The following is a 19,077-nucleotide window of genomic DNA, read 5'->3' as shown; positions in this document are numbered from 1 at the left end:
AATTTTTGTCAGTTAAAATGATAAAAATATATGCAATCAGCTCAATTTTTTTTAAATTTTCTCTATTTTATGCCTAATAATTTGTTGTACGTAACTGAGGGGATCTTTTTAAACGGGGGGTGAATATTGTAGTTTTGCGCATTTGTCAAATATCGAGTATAATAATGTAACAACATGATTTTATAAGGTGTTTAACTAATTAATAGCTTAGTTTGCATTTGCAACACTTTTGAGGAAAAAAAAAATTCTAATTGGTTACTCTTAATAAAAATAACTCTATTATCCACCATTAAGGCAAAAACGGGGAAGGAGAGGCCCTTTATTAGTGTCAAAATATTTAAGAGAACTAAATTTCGAGTAACAAAAGGGAATTTTTAGTAAATGGTTGCAAATTACCGTTTACTAAAAACTATTGAAAAAAAGAGGCCATATACAAAAATGGTCAGATTAGTGCCATATATAGTAATGGTCAAATGGTCAGTTATTTTTAATAAATTTATTTAGTTGTGTGCATTTAACGTTTTGAAGACAACTTCCTTTTTTAAAGACACATGTATCAAGGAGATACCATAAAATTAATAACTCATGTATAATTTACGTTTGCTTTATATTAATCTTATAAGTAAAAGTTCATGTCAAAAAATATAACAAGAATTTAGCTTTACTTTTTCGTCAATTTAAAGCATGATGAAGTTTTATTTTGTGTCAGTAACTAAAAATGTATTGTTTTGAACTTAGTTATGTCGAGGAAAATTGTTCTGCCTTACACTGATATAACATGTCAGTTGTAAATTACTCAAATAATGTTAAATAATTGGTGAATTATTTTACCTCCGCATACTTTTTATTTTAACTTTACAGATGGTTTAACTTTTTCAATTTGAAGGCATTTTTCTAAAAGGGTATAAGTTAAGGTTTCGCAACTTTAAATTATGGAAAACAGCCACTATAAATTAAGTAACAGACCGACCATAACCCGTATTACGGGTTGCTTTTTGCTGGTATTAATAATATATACAATTGTTTAATTTCTCAATGATTTTTAAACATTTAACATAAATGTATGTAATGTTACATAAACACATACACACATATATACATATGTATATATATATATATATATATATATATATATATATATATATATATATATATATATATATATATATATATATATATATAATATAGATTCATTATTTATGTCAACGAAACTCGTTTAATAAAAAATCCAACGTGGTTGTTTATCATTTCAGACGCATGCGTACGAGCATATAAAAACATTCCAGGTCTGCGTTTTTTTAAAAATTCAAAATGTTATTTTGAATCATCCGATTGAACGCTAACCGAATTAATGATACAGAGCATATTTTTAAGAAATATTACATTTTACAGAACAGTAGAAAAGCATAATAGATCTAACATTGAAAAATAGTTCAAAACTTTAAGTTAAAACCTTCAAGAAGTAATGAATAAATTTGTTGTTTACACCGTTGCTATGGCGTTGCTAAGGAGTAGGAAACTGTATTAACCACAATAACGGTATTTTTTGTTACTTTTTAAGCATATAATAGTAAAAATATATTATGAATTTTGTACTTCGATGCTTAATATAACATAATTCAAAAAAAAAAAAAAATTTTTTTTTGATTTTTAATGGGGGTGAGCCACCTTAAAAATCTAGGGAACCTAACAAAAAATGCGGATAAAGATAGAAATAGCTTAAAACAGATAAAAATAAAACATTGATATTGATTTAATTTTATTTCATAAAAATTCAAGTGTAAACCTATTCTGTTGAATGATACATTCTGAAACATTCGCCAATACATAACGGAGGTCTATTTTCACAAACAGCACATTCATATCGTGTTTCTTTACGTTTTATTTTAGAGCAGACTCGACATGGTTTGGTTGGGAATTTTTTCTTTTCATTCGGTGGTATTGAAGACAAGTAGTGGAAGCTATTATTGGTGATTCGAGGCACAATTTCATTCAAACGTTCACCCAATAAGTCCGTAACAACTAATTCTCTAAACTTAAGCAAGGAAATTGTGTGATGAAATTGTGTGAAGACAAGTAGTGGAAGCTATTATTGGTGATTCGAGGCACAATTTCATTCAAACGTTCACCCAATAAGTCCGTAACAATTAATTCTCTAAACTTAAGCAAGGAAATTGTGTGATCCCCATATTTGCTGTTTAGATAGTAAGCATTAAACAAAAAAGTATCAAAGAGATGAACTGCTACTTTTTTATACCATCTGATTGTCTTTCTTAGGCAATCATAATATGATACCATTTGTTCCGCCCTATCTACTCCTGACATATATTGATTGTAATCTTTGAAAATGTTGGGTTTCATTTTCTTCTCTCCTCTCCTGTTTGTCACTTCAATCATTTGCAACGAATGCAAGTTGCTAATCAATAGCACGTCTCTTTTGTCTTTCCATTTAGCAACCACTACACCCTCTCTGCTTCTGCTTATAACGTCTCCCTGTTTCAGTTTTGCTTTTGTACACTCTTTTGGATTTGACTTTCGATCAGTTCTTAAAGTACCACAAATATGTGTTTTTTGATTTATCATGTGCTTTGTTAATTCAAAGGAATTGTAAAAGCTATCGGTGTACAGGTGATAACCTTTTCCCAGAAATTTTTCCGTTAAATCTAAAACAATAGCTCCCAATAAATGTTTATCGAGAGTTGTCTCGCCAGAGTAGATTTTTACTTTTAGTACAATACCATTTGATTCGCAAAGCTCATAGAACTTGATACCATACTTATGTCTTTTATTTTTCACATACTGCCTGAATACAAGACGTCCCTTCCAAAGCATCATTGACTCATCGATTGATATATTTTTATTAGGACAGTAGATGTTATCCATTGCATTATTTAAGTGATCGAGAAGTCCAATAATTTTACACAAGCGTCCACTACCCGAATCTTCATTGTTAATAAAATGCCAAAACCATAATATTAGTTGGAATTTATTTCGTGACATTATTCTAGAAAATAAGGGAAATCTATAGAGACTGTTCTTAGACCAATAGTGTTCTAAAGATGGCATTTTGACACACCCCATATGAAGAAGAACTCCAAGGAACTGCCGCATATCTTCTGAATTTATTGGTTTCCAATCTTTAAAACGTGAGCTTCTTCTGAGGGGACGCTGCTTATTTATTTCTTGCGTTGCGTAGCGATTAGTTTTAACTACCATAGTATTTATAAGCTCTTCTGTAACAAATAGTCTAAAGAAATCTAATGGCTTCTTGCTCTCCATGTTTATCTTCAAACCAGGATCCGCAGAAAATTGAATTTGTTTTACAATATTCGGCTCATCTTTCCATTGGTTTGAATTTCTAGATGGACCACCCGTTGTTCTAGCTCTTTTCGGCGGCATTAAAAAATCTTCTGCAGTGGCTGCTAGATGAACGTCTGTGTACTGATTGTCATCACTTTCTTCAGCGTTATTATCTTCAGAACCTGATTCTGATGCAGTCAAGCTCGAAGACATAGTAGTATAACCGAAAAATGAATCCGAATCTTCAATATCATCATCTTCACTATCCTCACAGTCTTCCATAATCATATGTGCTGATCCAATAGTGGAATATCTGTGTTGAGCTAATAGGAGATAGATAAATTTATAAATTATCAATTTATAAAAAAGAAATTACTGATCTATAAAACACATTAACTAGTATACTGTGTAAAAAATTCGAAGTGCACACTAAAATGTTTTTTAATGTATTAAAAAACATCTTATTGTGTACTTCAAATTTTTTTTCACATTTTTAATAACATACAGTATAATGTAGTTATCAAATATATTTTAGCTTCTAGTCTAAAAAACACAACAATTTAGAATTAAGAAAACAAAATATAAATTACCTTTTTTACTCATGATAACTGCCAATGTGCATGTGGATGTGCAAAAAAATTGAAACACTATTTTTAATAATAATGCATCAAATAAGCTACATTACTACACCTTTTCAAGATGTAAGTGAGAACTTGAAAGTTGTAATTAAGAAACGTAAGATGTAATTGAGAAATACAAAATGTGATTTAAAAGTCGCAATATGTAATTTAGAACATGGAAGATGTAATTAAGAAACGAAAGATGTAATTGAGAAATACAAAATGTGATTTAAAAGTCGCAATATGTAATTTAGAACATGGAAGATGTAATTAAGAAACGAAAGATGTAATTGAGAAGATGAAAGTTGTAATTGAGAAAAGCTTATAATATATGTTTCAAATTACATATTGCGATTACTTATTTACAAGTTGGGTTTCTCAGTTACATTTTAAAATTTCTAAATTACATGTTGTGTTTCTTAATTACATTTTGCGACTTCTAAATTACCTGTTGTATTTCTCAATTACATCTTACGTTTCTTAATTACAACTTTCAAGCTCTCAATTACATCTTGAAAAGATGTAGTCACCGCAATGAGTTATACTCATTACAGTGTTACGAGTACTTCGGCACTGGAGAAAAAAATTCCTTCGCCATTGCCAAACTACGAGTATACTCGTAGTGCTTTTTTTTTGTCAGTTATATTCAGAACAAAAAATACTATAGAATTATTTCAGATTAAAAATATTTTTTTTATTGAAATGTTGATATCTAGCCTTGGCAATGAGAATGAAACCACGCAAAACAGCCTCGGCAAAAATTAATCATTGCAGACATTATGGCTCGGCAAATAAATAACGCGTAGTTAAAAATAGCTCGGCAGCGAACGTGTTAATGTTTGACACTTGAACATGCTTGTCAAATACATATTCTTTTGAACTGCAACTTGATATCCTCAAAAAAGTTCACCCAGAAATGCACAGAGCTCAAAAACTAAAACTGGAGCCAACTAGCCCCGGTCTGCCCTATACACTTTGTTGTATTAGCCATCTTGTTGAAAATTTTTTTCGTAACTCACCTAACTTAACAGAACACGAGGTTAGAATTATTTTGTTCTATCTCCAAGTTTAAACGTTGGGAGAAAGTTTTAGAGTTTTTTCTTAAAGTAAAAAATATTTAAAACTTTAGCCTTAATTTTTAAAGAAATAATAACTTATGCTTTAAATAATTTATGTTTAAACAAACAAATTATTTAGAAAAAAATTTCTAAAATAGAGCGTATTCTGAAAGCCATCATTACTTACTAAAATTAATAACTTATTTTCTCCCAACTAATAAAATAGGAGATAGAACAAAATAATTCTAACCTCGCGAGAAGTTAAAAAGCCTGGTTTCAATTACCATTTAGTACTACTATTAGAGTGAAATTGTTTGACTATTTACTTTGTTAAGATTAGGGATTTAATAGCAGAATAATTTGTTGGCCTAATGTCCTGTTCCCCCTCTCCTCTGGAATGGCCCTGCCTATCATATTATGCCTAATATGTTACTAATTTTTTTAAATATGCCAAATATTAAATTTAATGGTTACTCTTCAATTTAATATTTGATGTAGTGTCCTCGAGCTTTCAGATAATTAGCTAAACGGACAGACATTGAGTGAATAATCTTCCCTAAATATTCAGGAGTGATAAGTTGAACCCTGAAATTTTTTCTCTCTCAGGCCATTGGCAGATAAGGATCATAGCATCTAGAAATTATTTTTAAAAAGATTCCAGCCATTTTCAATGGGATTGAGTTTGGGTGAGTTGCCAGGTCGGGGGTTCACAGCATCAATCAAATTCTCATGTAAATAATTGCTAACAAGCTTTTCATCGGTTTTGAATATCTCCAATATTTTTTAAATCTAGTCTGGACACCTCAGAAAAGTTTTCGGACAATTAATAAGTAAAATTTCGTGATGCCATACCCAAGTCAGTGGAATCGTCTGCCGAAATTTTGGTGTTCTTATTGGTGAAATTTTTAAGAAATTAGCTTGATTCGTTGCAGAATTATTTTAGAAAGTGTCCAGAACTTTGATAAAAATATTTTTCCTAATGTTACAATTCAGACTTTATATGATTTCAATAGTAGTACGCTGATACAAACACAAAACCACAAAAATTTTTAAAATCATTTTCTAAGAATTCTTTCACTTATTCCGTTTGAAAATAAATCCTTGTTGAACAAAAGTCTATTCTAAAAGTCGATTTTTTTAAATTTTTTTTTCGACTCGTCATGAACTGTGTGGTCCAGAAAGTCATTTTTCGAAATCAACAATATCAGAGAGCCTTATCTAGAATCCTCCTTTACTGACGAGCCTGAAATCAATAGCACAGGGCAGAAAAACTGGATCATATCAGGCGATATGTTTTTAATCAATTTGAAAAGTTACTTTGAAGATTAGAAAAACAAATTTCGTCACCTGGATAATGCGACGGCTTGAGGATGTCGGCTTTTTACGACTGCATATTTAACTGCCGTTTACTATCTCTTTAACAAGACAAAAATAAGAACAGAAAATAACAAAAAATTAAAGATAAAAAAGTGATTTTTATAAAAAAAATTGCTTGTTACGCCCTTGAGTTGCGTAGGCGACTTAATAAAATTTATTTCTATGCACCATAAAATTTTTCCTCATCTATTGGATAATACTAATTTTTAAAGCTGAGTTTTACTTAAAGTTCATGGTTGAACTTACAGTGATGTTATATTAACAATTATTTAAGAGATTATTTTAAAAATGCGACCACGCCGGGGCAGATACAATAATTTATAAACATGTCTGCACTCCGTTTGTAGCATCGCAATAATGGCAAAAAAGGCTTATGATTATTTATTTAAGTTATTGCTTATTGGTGACAGTGGTGTGGGAAAAACATGTCTTTTGTTTAGGTTTTCAGATGACGCTTTTAATACAACTTTTATATCAACTATTGGTAAGTAAATATAGAAAAAAGTACACGAATAATCAAAATCTGTTGACATAAACTCAGCTCCTTGATACAGAAATTTTAAATGTTAGAAGCATTTTTTTGAGGTCAAATAAAGAATTTTTTTTATTTATTTGTTTACTGCGAAGTTTAGGACTTTTTTGATTGACTATTTTATACTTAAAATCAATTATTAAAACTAAATATTTATATAGCATTTAAGCATTTTAAAATCAACATCAATAACCCTGTTAAAAACCTCATTTCATATACTAAAAAGTTAAAAATTTCTGAATCAATAGTCTAATAAGCAATATCTGCAACATTTCACATATTGATGTTTGTTGCTAATTAATCAAAATAGTTTTTTTTACAATTTTTTCCAGGCACACTTTTCTTTTTTTATTTATAGCATCTGTTTATGCTACATTTTTATTTTTAAAGGTGATGAAATTTTAAATTATGTTACAAAACTGGAAATGAAAAATTCAGAATTATAAGCTGTTAATTGCTGGATATACAAAAGTTTAATAAAAATAGCAAAACTACATTAAAAAAGTATTTAGATTAAAAATGTCTAACAAAATATTAGAAATGTCAGGTTTTCAATTTTGAAAAGATAAACACTATAGTTTTGGATTTAAGGTTATAAAGTGTTTTGTTTTTTTATTGTATTAAATATAAATATTTCAAATACTTTATTGTTACATATTTATATGTGTAAATAAATAATTACTTTCTTTTTATTTTATATTCTATTTTTTAGAATTTATTTAAAAGTATTTTGCATTACTTTTGCCCATGTATTTTCTGTTTTCTATTCTAATTACTTTTAAAGGTATTTTTATAAGATTGCTATTACTATTTTAAAAAAAAAGATAGTGGTTTCATATTGTAGCTACAGTAGTTGGTACTTGAAAGTGTATCATATTCATTGCAATTGCTGCTTCAACTTATTTTGCTCTCACAATTGTTATAATGATAAACTTGTGATCCTCCAACAATTAAAAAAAATTTGCAAACCATTTTCCAAAATTTGTGAACTTTTTTTTTATTATCTACAAAAAATAAAAATTTAAGTAGTAGCAGTAAGTTTATAATATTTATGTAAAAAACCGTGATTTATATTCTTAAGGCATTGATTTCAAAATAAAGACTGTTGAAGTCGATGGTAAAAAGATAAAGCTACAAATATGGTGAGTACTTTTTATAATTTACAAAAAATAGCCTTTCACAAAAAATAATTATCAAAGATTTTAGTTGATTTAAGTTTCTGCTGACAACATATTTTAGTTCTAAGTTCCTTCTTAAAATATAGTATCACCAACTTTCCAGGTGTTAAATAAAATTCTATTACAAAATATTTTTAAATAGAATAAGAATTTTCTTTTTTTTTTTAAAAAAATTGTATTTCACAATCCCAATTCAAATTAAATTATTGAAAAATGATTAAAGGGACTGTTATTTAGATTATTTAAAAAAGTTCAAAAGAAGCATATTTTAATAGTTTTTCTCAAAAGTATTCAGCATTTAAAGTTGTTGTATTAGCTAACTTTTCTATGCAAATCATAGAGAAAATTCCAATCACAATTGGAATAATTTAGTTATACTAATTTGATGACTATTGCTAATTTTTATTTATTTTGAGGGGTATTTTTAAAATGTTTAACTTAAAAAATATATTTTAAGTGTTTTATTTTATTATTCAGGGACACAGCAGGTCAGGAAAGATTTCATACAATCACTACTTCTTATTATCGAGGAGCTATGGTAAGTTTGATTATATATAACCCCTCAAAAAAATTATTTGCTGGTACTCATATATGTTTTTGTTAGTACTAAGTTAGGTGTATAAAAATTTACAGTCTTAATTTATGAAATCAAGTACATTTTGTGGCTGGCCATAACTTTGGGATATTCCCCTGCCAATAATATGAGAATTACAGAATTTTTCACTAAAATGGATATACCTTCAGTGCAATGGATATGTGCTGTCATGAAATTGATGTCAATGGTTTATTATGCCATGAGTAATTTTTATATTTATGACTTAACATTAAAGTTAATCACATGTTGTAAACTTTAATTCAAGTAAAAATGAATGAACAAAAACCAAGTATATAATCAGTTTACAACTGCGGTCAGTAAAACTAAGTTTGGAATTAGTTATATATATATATATATATATATATATATATATATATATATATATATATATATATATATATATATATATATATATAAATCCAAATAGTTCCCAGGCAATAAACTCTAAAACTCTGAAGTACCAAACATTCTTTTAAGTATTGAGAAATTATTAAGAGCAAAGTACTCCAATTTTCAATGTCCAAAAAACAACCAAGTGATACTATCTACCATCCTTAGATAGATTGGTCTCATTGACTGCTTCAGGTTATAACAAAGATCATCTAATTAATCATTCTTTGAAATGATGAATATGGGTTTACATATTAAAGGAATTTACTAAGAGCATTAAGCATTCAATGAACATTTTCTAAACAATACTCAGCTAACACTCTGATTGGTCACCTTTTTCTTGTTAAGAATTCATTAGGATATTAAATTTAAAATCAAAGCTTTCTTCCATGGAAGGTGTGGCTGATGCATTTATGGCTATCAATCCAACAAAAAATTTTTTTTGGTCACAACATCAAAATTAGATCCCATTTTTTGATAATTAACATGTTTTGTTTATTTTCTACTGTATTTTGAAACTTTTTAAAGATTTTGAATTTATATAAAGCTTGTAAACAATTTAAAAACTTTACTATGTCTTTTTTTTAAAAAAAAAATTTTTACAAAAAAAAGAATAATTATAATTCAAAAAATACTAGAGATTTTAAAAATTTTTAAGGCAAAACTTTTACCTACCCCCTCCCCCCCCACCACCACACACACACACACACACACACACACACACACACACACACACACCTCCTTTCTCCACCAAAATATTATCTAAAGATAAAACTACTTTGCACAGTATCTAGCTCCTTGTCCATCACATTTTTTATTTTATGGATTCTGTAAGTCTTAAACAGTCTAACCAGAATACATATCTTGCTGATATGTATTCTGGTTAGACTGTTTAAGACTTACAGAATCCATAAAATGCATTAAGTTACTTATAGTTATGTTTTTATACAATAAGTTATAGTCACATTTTTGATGATATTTGGTAATATTCTGCACCTTTTGTTCTAATAGATTTATATATTATTTTCACAATATTGTAACTTTGTAATTTTAAGTTTGGTGAGTTATTTAGTTTAGCACCACTACTACTGCTGCAATAATACCTAGTATTCATTTGAGAGAAACCAAATAACATGTTAATGTGTTTAAATTGTATTAATATCTAGAGTTTTATATAGGTTTTATTTAAATAATCCATGTACAATGTAAATTAAGTTATGCAAACTCATAGTAACAAATGTTTCTTATGAAACAGAATTTTTTTTTTGCAATCATAATGTAGTTGTGTATCATTTGCCTAATTTATTATTTTTATTATTATTTTATCTAAAGGGTATTATGCTTGTCTATGACATAACACAAGAGAAAACATTTGATAACATAGCAAAATGGTTGCGTAATATTGATGAGGTAACTATAAGGATACTGCTTAGATGTTGTTTTATCGATTGTGAGTTTTCTTTTACATATGACATTCTTTTTATTTTTAGCATGCAAGTGAAGGGGTTGAAAGAATGATTCTTGGGAACAAATGCGATATGAATGACAAAAGGATGGTGAGCAAAGAAAAAGGGGAAGGGGTAAATATTTAAAAGTTTAATAAAAATGGCAGTAGTTAATAAAACAAAGCTTTAAATGAGTTTTTGTATAAAAATAGTTGAGCTAATTGAACGACTTGATGATCTTTTACAAAAAGTCTTTTTTTAGAAATCTAATTTTAAATCTAAATTTTAGTTATATTAGTTTGTTTTAACTAATGTGTACATTTAGTAAAACGTTTTTTAGTAATAATAGTCCTACGATTTAATCTATCTACAATATAATCGCTAGTTTGAAATTGTTTTATTTTGGTAAATATAGGTTTAGTAAACTAAATCACACCAGAAGCTTTTCAGATAAATTAAGTTTTGCGTTCAATTCAAAATGATTGAACGTGATGTCTACCAGTTTTTGACGCCATTCTCTAGAGATTATGTTCCAAATCCAGAATAGGAACTCTTGGGGACTTTTGATTTTTTCAACAAATTTTCTCACGTTTTTGAAAACATTTAAGTTATTTTTCCGGTTTCCGCTACGCATTTAGATCGCTCGTGAACACAATATAAAGTTTTATGAAACCAGTGCTAAAGATAACATTTGTGTCGAAGAGGCTTTTATGCGACTGACTCAAGACATATTGCGTAAACACCAAGCAGGAGCTACTCAAGATCAATCAACATCAGGCGTCGTTATACAGAAAGAAAGTCGTTCGAAATCAGCCGCCTGTTGTAATACATAAATTTGTAAATTCCACCAAGCTTTTTTATAAGACTGCTTTTTATTTTGTTAACACGATTAGATTTGCGCCAAGTGAAAAACAATTTTAAAACCAACGACCATTTCACCGCTTAATTATGTACAAACAAGTTAAGTGAAATATATTTTTTATAAAAAAAGATTTACATTTTTCAATTATGTATTATTTAAAACTGTGAAAGGTGTTTTAGCTTTGTAACTCTTTTCCATATTATCACAATAACTATCTTCAGATTTGTGTTAAAGGTGCTATGTGGTAAGTTTATATTTTGCATCACACACATCAAGTATTTTTCAACGAAGATTTTGGGAACGAAGCTGTGGTAATCTTCAGTCGAAATCAATTTTCGCTCTTTTTTACAAAATTTGGTAAAACGGAAATTAATGTATAAAACTGTTGCTAGTCTTATACAAAGAAATTTTCTAGTTTTACTTTAGGCAGTCACGCAACTTTTTACGGTCATACGACATAATGGTAGCAGATAAACTGGATTTATTGTGTAGTACATGTTTATTTGATTATTTTAAATGATCAATAAAAAATGATATTTTGTTTAAATCATCGGATAAAATCTCAAACATTCTGTTTTTACATAATATAACTTATCCTGTTGTTGTGATGAGGAACTTTCTTCTAATACACATAAATATACTCGCACCCGTTCCAACGGCATGTTAGCGAAAGTTTGACACGACGATACTAATTTATATATCACTCAGTTTTCGGGTCATATTAACGAAATGCATGCCAAGTTTGAGGACAATCTAAAACCCATAATACGAATAATTCATTTCTGCCTAAGATATTTTCTTAGTGACATCCCATACCTTACATCCAAAATGTTTTGTTTCTATGGCTTAATCCAATCCTTAAATCGTTCATTTATCTGGAATCAACAACACAGTCTCTTTCCTACCACATTTCATAACGACTTTAATAATAGGACAACGTGTGGACATAAAATTTATCACTTTTAACAAATCCCTCCAAAATAGAACTCAAAATGGAATTAATTCCGTAACATACCAGTGTAATTAATTCCGTAACATACCAGTGTATCCTTTCTTAGAACATCCTAAAAACAGATTTTATCCTTAGGTCCAAGAATCCGTTCTTAAAATCACTCCATTTCTACCTAAATAGTTAGGGTAGGGTGGGGTAATCTGAGCCTATTTTTGCTTATTTCTGACTTTGAGTTTAAAAAAAATCAATGTTTAGGTATCGGCTTTCTGACAAAAGATGTCTTAAAATTATAATTGGACATTCTACTAAACAAATTTAACAAAAAACTATTGCTTAAAATACTATCAATAAGTCTGGGGAGCCTTTATTTAAAGATGCCTATATAGACCCACATTACCTGCTACCATTAGCACAACTCTGCTACCATTAGCACAACTTTCATTTTTCAAGAAATTAATACTATTCTAATATATATATATATATATATATATATATATATATATATATATATATATATATATATATATATATATATATATATATATTTTTACACTGAATTTTTATAATTCAGTGTAAATATATATATATATATATATATATATATATATATATATATATATATATATATATATATATATATATATATATATATATATATATATATATTGTACCGTCTTCATTACACTGAATTATAAAAATTCAGTGTAAAAAGGGAAAGAAAAAAAAAAGTTGAAAGAAAAAAATTAAAACTATAAAAATCAAGTATAATACCAGTTTTCAAATAGAAAGTCTTGCATCGATCCACTTGCTTTTGCCCCAAAAGCACACACTGGTGGTCCATTTTCTATCCATTTAGGATACAGATAGCTTTCTCCCTTAAAAACAACAAATGGTGGAAGATATCTTCCATCTGCAGAAACACAGAACAGTACAGAGTACATAGCTTTACCAGAAGAAGCAGCCAGTTCATAAGCACCTTTGCTTTATGGATGTACAAATACTCTCTTCGTTAAGTGATTTGTGGAGGGCCCGGTCTCGTCAAGGTTGTATATACTACTTGGTACAATGTTATTATTATGAATTACATCAGATAAAATAGTAAAAAACTTATCTACAATTTCACGTGTTAAACTTTTAGCTCTTGAAAATGTATTTCAGGTTTGAGTAATCGAAGTTTATCAACATGACGCTTCTTAAAAGAAATTATCCAATCTTTCCTAGGAATTCCATTTTTAAAAGGAGTTTTCATCCTCATTGTTGTGCAAAATTGGGCAACTAATTACAAATGTCAAGAGAATCTAATGGAAGATCATATCTTTGACAATACTGCGCTGCAGCTACAATCATAGCTTCATCATTATCACTCAGCACACTTTTTCGACCTTCACGCTTGGTTGCATTAAATTCTTGTTGCTTTATTCTTCGTCTCAATGTTTTCTTTAGGAACAGAACATTCTTTAGCAGCATGATAGTCGTTTTATTTTTTTGAAAATTCTGTGAAACTTTCATAAATATTAATGAAATTTTAGTGAAATATTAGCATAAATCATAACATATCACAAAAAAAATATTTTAACACCAAATAGGTCTTGTATAATATTTTATTTGACCTTATTTGACGTAGGAGAACGTATTCTTTCATACAAATAAATACGCGTTTCTTAACATAAATTTCAAAGATATAAACTTCAAACATAGGAGTTTAATAGTACTAAAGAACTATTAAAACAAAAATTGTTAGGTCTGATGAAACTAATAGGTTTATGTTACTAGCAACAACTTCAATAATATAATTACATATCATAATATTATACATACATAGACCCACTTTACCCCACCTGATTATATTTCAAATTTTAAACAAACCATGTGCGTTAGTGTCTTACAGATATACTATCCTTAAAAAAAAAAGTAATTTATCTTCAAAATAACCATTTTTCATACGCTTATGCCTTATTTGGATATTTTCTCTGAAGTTTAAAAACGGAGAAAAAAATGACTTTGTTGATGTATCTAGCATTTTAGCCAAAGAAGTGCCGTTTCTAACAGCGTAGCTAGGTTATATTTTAAAATTAATAATCCTAATATGCTATAACAAAGTGGTAAAAATTACAGCTTTATACCTAAAGCCATTATCAATATAACATATAGATATAAATTAGACCCAAATTACTCCGTAGACCCACATTACCCCTACCCTACGCCTAAATTCATTATGATTTTTATAACTTCTCTCTTTGCGTTTTTGCGCATCTTAAAATTTTTTGTGTATATGTGCATGTAAATCTGAAGAAATTCTTCGCAAAAAGTATGAAGTGAAAAGTTATGCTATCATAATCTCAATGGTCAACTAATTTCGCTGTTTCGCGAGATTATGCGCCCGTAAAACTTTTCACGTAGTAGAGCTATTGTGGTGTGGGCTCTTTAGCATGTAGCGCCATCTTGTTGAAACCATCGATGTTTTAATCATCTGACATTGTTCACACAAAATTGTTTAACATTTCGCGATAATATTCGTTATTCACTGTGACCGAAATCTCAACACCATTACCAGTCCAATAATTCCTTGAGCATAAAATGCATGCTAGAGATAAAACAGTGGAGGTCGACTTTTTTCGAAGTCGAAGACGAAGCTTCGACGTCGCTTAAAGTCGTGAGTGAACGTGTTTCGAAATCATGTAATACGTTTTTTAAAAACCGTCTAAAAGTTGTATAAAATTTAGACGGTTTTTAAAATCGTATTACTTCGAATAAAGTGAAGGGTGCAAGGGAAAAACAGGGAATGTCAATTTTTCGCAAATTGAGAAAACTAAAAATCAAGTTTTTAAGACTTCTGCTACCTGTCAGTGAAGCGTACAGTAGTTTTTTTTTGTTTGTCCGTAATCTGTATCCAGACAAGGTTTGAAATAAGTTTATATAAAAAGTTTTTGATGTATTATTTGGATTTTAGAGAGCGTTATGTCACCCATCTCCAAAATTGACATTCCCTGTTTTTGAGTTGCACAAAATTTTCTTCTCTAATAAGACTAAAGCATCTAGTGTGGATACTCATAAATGACAAAGAGACTTAACCAAACATGCAACATTGTCAGAAATAACAAGTATGCTACATTTACAAGCTACAATTATAAAAGAAAAAATACAAGGAAAAAGGGCAGCAAGGATAAGGAAAGAGGGCAGCAGCTATTCATAATTAATCTTCCTCTTCATCGTCAATGTCAGAGGCATTAATCTCATCATTGTTGGCGGTTGATTGTCCATGATGTGGAAGACTGCTATAGAAATCTTGTGCCTTCTGTGGGCAAAAATGCTTTAATTTTTGCAGGTTTTTGAACTTAGCGGCTGAAATAAGCAGAGGTAACCTGTTGGATGGTTGAAGGGCTGCCTGTAAGGTTCTTCTTTTACCAACAGGCTTTGACATGACAGCTGTGGTAAATAATCCATTCCAGCTTTCACAAAACTGCATCAGACAAGGGTGGTCTTGTGAGAAGATCAATTCACACAGAGGTTGTGTCTTGACTGGACAAGATGCTAAATAAAAGTTGGAAAAGTGATTTTCCACATTCAGTAGCATAGTGTTGGTTACTGTGACAACCTTGAAAGGGGATGGGTTTTTTCTTGCTTCCCTGAAATGCTGGTACCATTCCTCTGGTGTGTTCACTGGTAGTTTTTGATTGATGACAGCCATGTCCCTATCGCACTCCATGAAGGAATGTCCACAAATAGGAAAGGTTAGTTTCACATTAGTGAAACGTTTTTTATGGTGAACCATGAAATGCAGGAATCGTATGATGGTCCAGTTTTTGTTTTGACCAGGGCACGAATCACAGAACAGTTCCAGCTTTGTAACTTTAGCAGGTAGCAGCTCTGTGAAAAAATAAAGTAGCATAGAAGCCACATCATTAGAGCCTTTTCTCCCCACAGTTTCATCATAGGAGAAAAAGTTGACATCACCACTCCCTAAATTGTGTACATTAAAAGTATACGTTGATAATTGTCGCATGTAGTAAACATCGTTCGTTGTTATATTAGGCGTTGGTAGATTTTTCCAGAAATCAAACGCAACTGCAGCAAAATCTGGAAGTATCTGGGCTTTCCGCAATGCAGTAGTCTTTCGATCATAAAAAACTTGATCCTTCCTCAAATGTAGCTCATTTTCTGTTGTCAGTCGCCTCAACTCCTCTTCCGAGTGATCTTTGGCAACTTCTATTTTAAAATGGTCGCAAGTTGAGCAAGTATCCTTGCGTGGATACCCAAATCCAATGTTGAATTTATCAACAAAGATACGCCTGTTTAATAGAAAAAACACATTAACTTTGTTGTTTATTTTATTTGTTAAGTTAAGAGTTTCACACCCACTAAACACAATAAGGTCATAACTGAGGCAGAACAGGTGGCTGAGCAATAAAGAAAGAGCAGAGAACCTAGCTTAAGGTAGGATGATACATAATTTTATATTATTTTTTGTATAAGGTTACAAAATTTTAACAGTCAATGAGCCACAAAATAAAAAGTTGACAAAATATAAAAAATTCATTAAATCTTTATTTTACTTAATTATCCACTCTGAGCATAGCTTAAAAAAAAATTTTAACAAATTTTTGAAAAATAATAATCTTAAGTTAAATTATATAAAAAGCCAGAAGAGGAAAGTTTTTTTTTAACTAGCAGTACTACATAGAAATCAGATACCTGTAACTTTCTCTTGAACATGCTTCCACTGGATGAGCTGTCAGGTACATTGCATGCATTTTGGTCAAATTCAGCTCCTCTGGGAGGTACAGTTTTTTTGTATCCTTCAAAGTATAGTGAGACTGTCGTACTCGAAATGAACGTATGTGGTTTATGATGGAGGTTACTTTCTCCTCCGTGAAAGATTTTGGTCTGTTGTTGTGCTTGCCTCTCTTGTCAGTGGGTGGTAAACCTGTGAAATAGATTTCAGATATAAAGATGTTATTCTACACTTCTAATAAAGAAATTACAGCTAATTTTGAAGATTAAGCATAAAAATACAACTAAAAGATCTAGATTTACTCACCTGATGATGTCAATGTTTTCTGAATTCTCTCAAGTCTGGATTTTGTCACTCTAAATATTGACAAGAGTGCCTTGAAGCAAATCTGCATTCTTGAGCATAAATCTCCATCAGGAATCAGCAAATGATACTGATATGAGTAACTGTGCAGGTCGGCCTCATTCTCCTCTTTCCTAGGTCGTCTTAATCTCACTGTTTTTGGAATTATGGCTGCAGCTATCATGGCGTCCTGTTCGTCTTTTGTACCCAGCCCATTAAACCTGTACAAAATTGTCTGCCTTGCTTGCAGACTGATGTTTTCAAAGCATTGTAACCTTGCACAGTTGCAAGCTTCTCCCATTAAGTGGCTTGATAACTTCATTTTTTTTGCATTTTCTTTTTTTCTTCCATTAATTGGCCGTTTTTTTGGTTTTTTAGTGACCTCAGGATGTGTGTTTACATCCGCCATCTTGAATAGCCGTCACGTGACAAAAATACGGCAAACACCACTGATCTCAAAATATAACCAATGATATAAAGATATTACCTAGATATGCAACTTCGCCGTTTTTAGTGAAGCCAATTTAATATTGCGTAATATGTTGGAGGCCATTATTATATCGGGCAAAAGCTTTCAGTGGATCAAAGTCGAATGAAAGGAAATTTGCAATTATAAAGTTTTGATTAAAGTTGGAATTAAAGATGATTAGCTAAGAGATGATAAATGTGATGAGTCTACAGCCAATATAAATTTGTATTGGTCAAAGAGGATTGTATTGGCTTACAAACTAAAACAAGCGGCTATTTAAATAGCCACAAATTAAAAAACATATTTAAAAACATATTTGCATTTAGAACTTTAAACGAAAACATCGTAATGTATTTTAATTTTTTATATTTTAAAATTAAATATTTATAAACCCTTAAATAACAATAATTTATTCGTTTGTTGTCTTAATCCAATTGATGACTTCCTTAGCACTTTAGTGGTATAATCCTGGGCATATCTAAACATTCGAATTTTAAAGTAATATTCACTTATCTTTTTAACAAGCTGGCTAGAATGTAGATCTTCATTAACAGTCCAATATTCTATGTCATGGCTATCAAGTCCTTTAAATACTTTTTTTATCATAATTAATTTTTTTACACAATGAATCATTTTCTGCTTTATATTTCGGTCAGAGGTGATTTTTGGTTTTTTAAAATCTTTACCACTAATGAAGTTAAATATTTTTTCACATGACTCAACAACAGAAATAACATCCCTTGATGGCAAAAACAAACCACCACGATTTTTTACATTATTTAACGAAGAATAAGATTTCACATAGGCATGTTCAAATAATAAAATATCAGTTAATGATTGGGCACAAATATTGCAAGAAATCTTATTTATCAACTTTCTGACTATAAAACCAGAGATATATCCCAGTATTGCTTCTTTGTAGTTACTCATTTGAAGTTCATCACAGTACAAAAAAACTTCTAAGTCAATATTGTCCTGATCAAAATTATCAACAGAACACAACCTTTTACTCCAATTAAGAGAAAAAATAGAACCATTGGAATAGGGTTCAAACATTAGGCAGTTTGCATGATTCGATCCAACTATGGAATTTCGCAGCAGAATTCGTTTTAAAGATGACTTTAACTGTACAACATCAGGATTGTTATTGTAACCATTTTTGCCACGAATGCAAGCAAATAGCAGTTCAAGATGATCTTGGGAATACTTGTAAGTAAGAACATAC

General features: G+C 29.9%; 2 protein-coding genes and 1 pseudogene across 2 annotated transcripts; 1 reads left to right on the top strand and 2 right to left on the bottom strand.

Annotated features, from left to right (window-relative positions):
• Window positions 1-6,631: 6,631 nt before the first annotated feature.
• LOC145185916 (ras-related protein Rab-10-like) lies at window positions 6,632-11,501 on the top strand. Its single transcript, XM_090080219.1, has 6 exons — window positions 6,632-6,839; window positions 7,969-8,029; window positions 8,543-8,603; window positions 10,383-10,460; window positions 10,541-10,630; window positions 11,134-11,501. Exons 1-6 carry the CDS (start codon window positions 6,713-6,715, stop codon window positions 11,326-11,328), a joined length of 612 nt encoding a protein of 203 aa, XP_089936345.1. The 5' UTR covers window positions 6,632-6,712; the 3' UTR covers window positions 11,329-11,501.
• A 1,566-nt stretch (window positions 11,502-13,067) lies between these two features.
• LOC149891946 (uncharacterized) lies at window positions 13,068-13,786 on the bottom strand (annotated as a pseudogene).
• A 1,590-nt stretch (window positions 13,787-15,376) lies between these two features.
• On the bottom strand, window positions 15,377-17,818 carry LOC149891945 (uncharacterized). The gene is made up of 3 exons (XM_090078954.1): window positions 17,348-17,818; window positions 17,002-17,233; window positions 15,377-16,598 (listed from the first exon to the last, which is right to left on the bottom strand). The coding sequence occupies exons 1-3, from the start codon at window positions 17,790-17,792 to the stop codon at window positions 15,503-15,505; spliced, it is 1,773 nt and encodes a 590-aa protein (XP_089935080.1). The 5' UTR covers window positions 17,793-17,818; the 3' UTR covers window positions 15,377-15,502.
• Between the last annotated feature and the right edge of the window lie 1,259 nt (window positions 17,819-19,077).

Source organism: Hydra viridissima, unplaced genomic scaffold (genome assembly GCF_058129835.1).
Source record: "Hydra viridissima isolate aposymbiotic clone 2 unplaced genomic scaffold, HvirCarnegie_v1 scaffold_2, whole genome shotgun sequence".
Lineage (NCBI taxonomy): Eukaryota > Metazoa > Cnidaria > Hydrozoa > Anthoathecata > Hydridae > Hydra > Hydra viridissima.
Note: the sequence above shows the minus strand (reverse complement) of the source record. Positions and strands in the feature narration are given on the sequence as shown.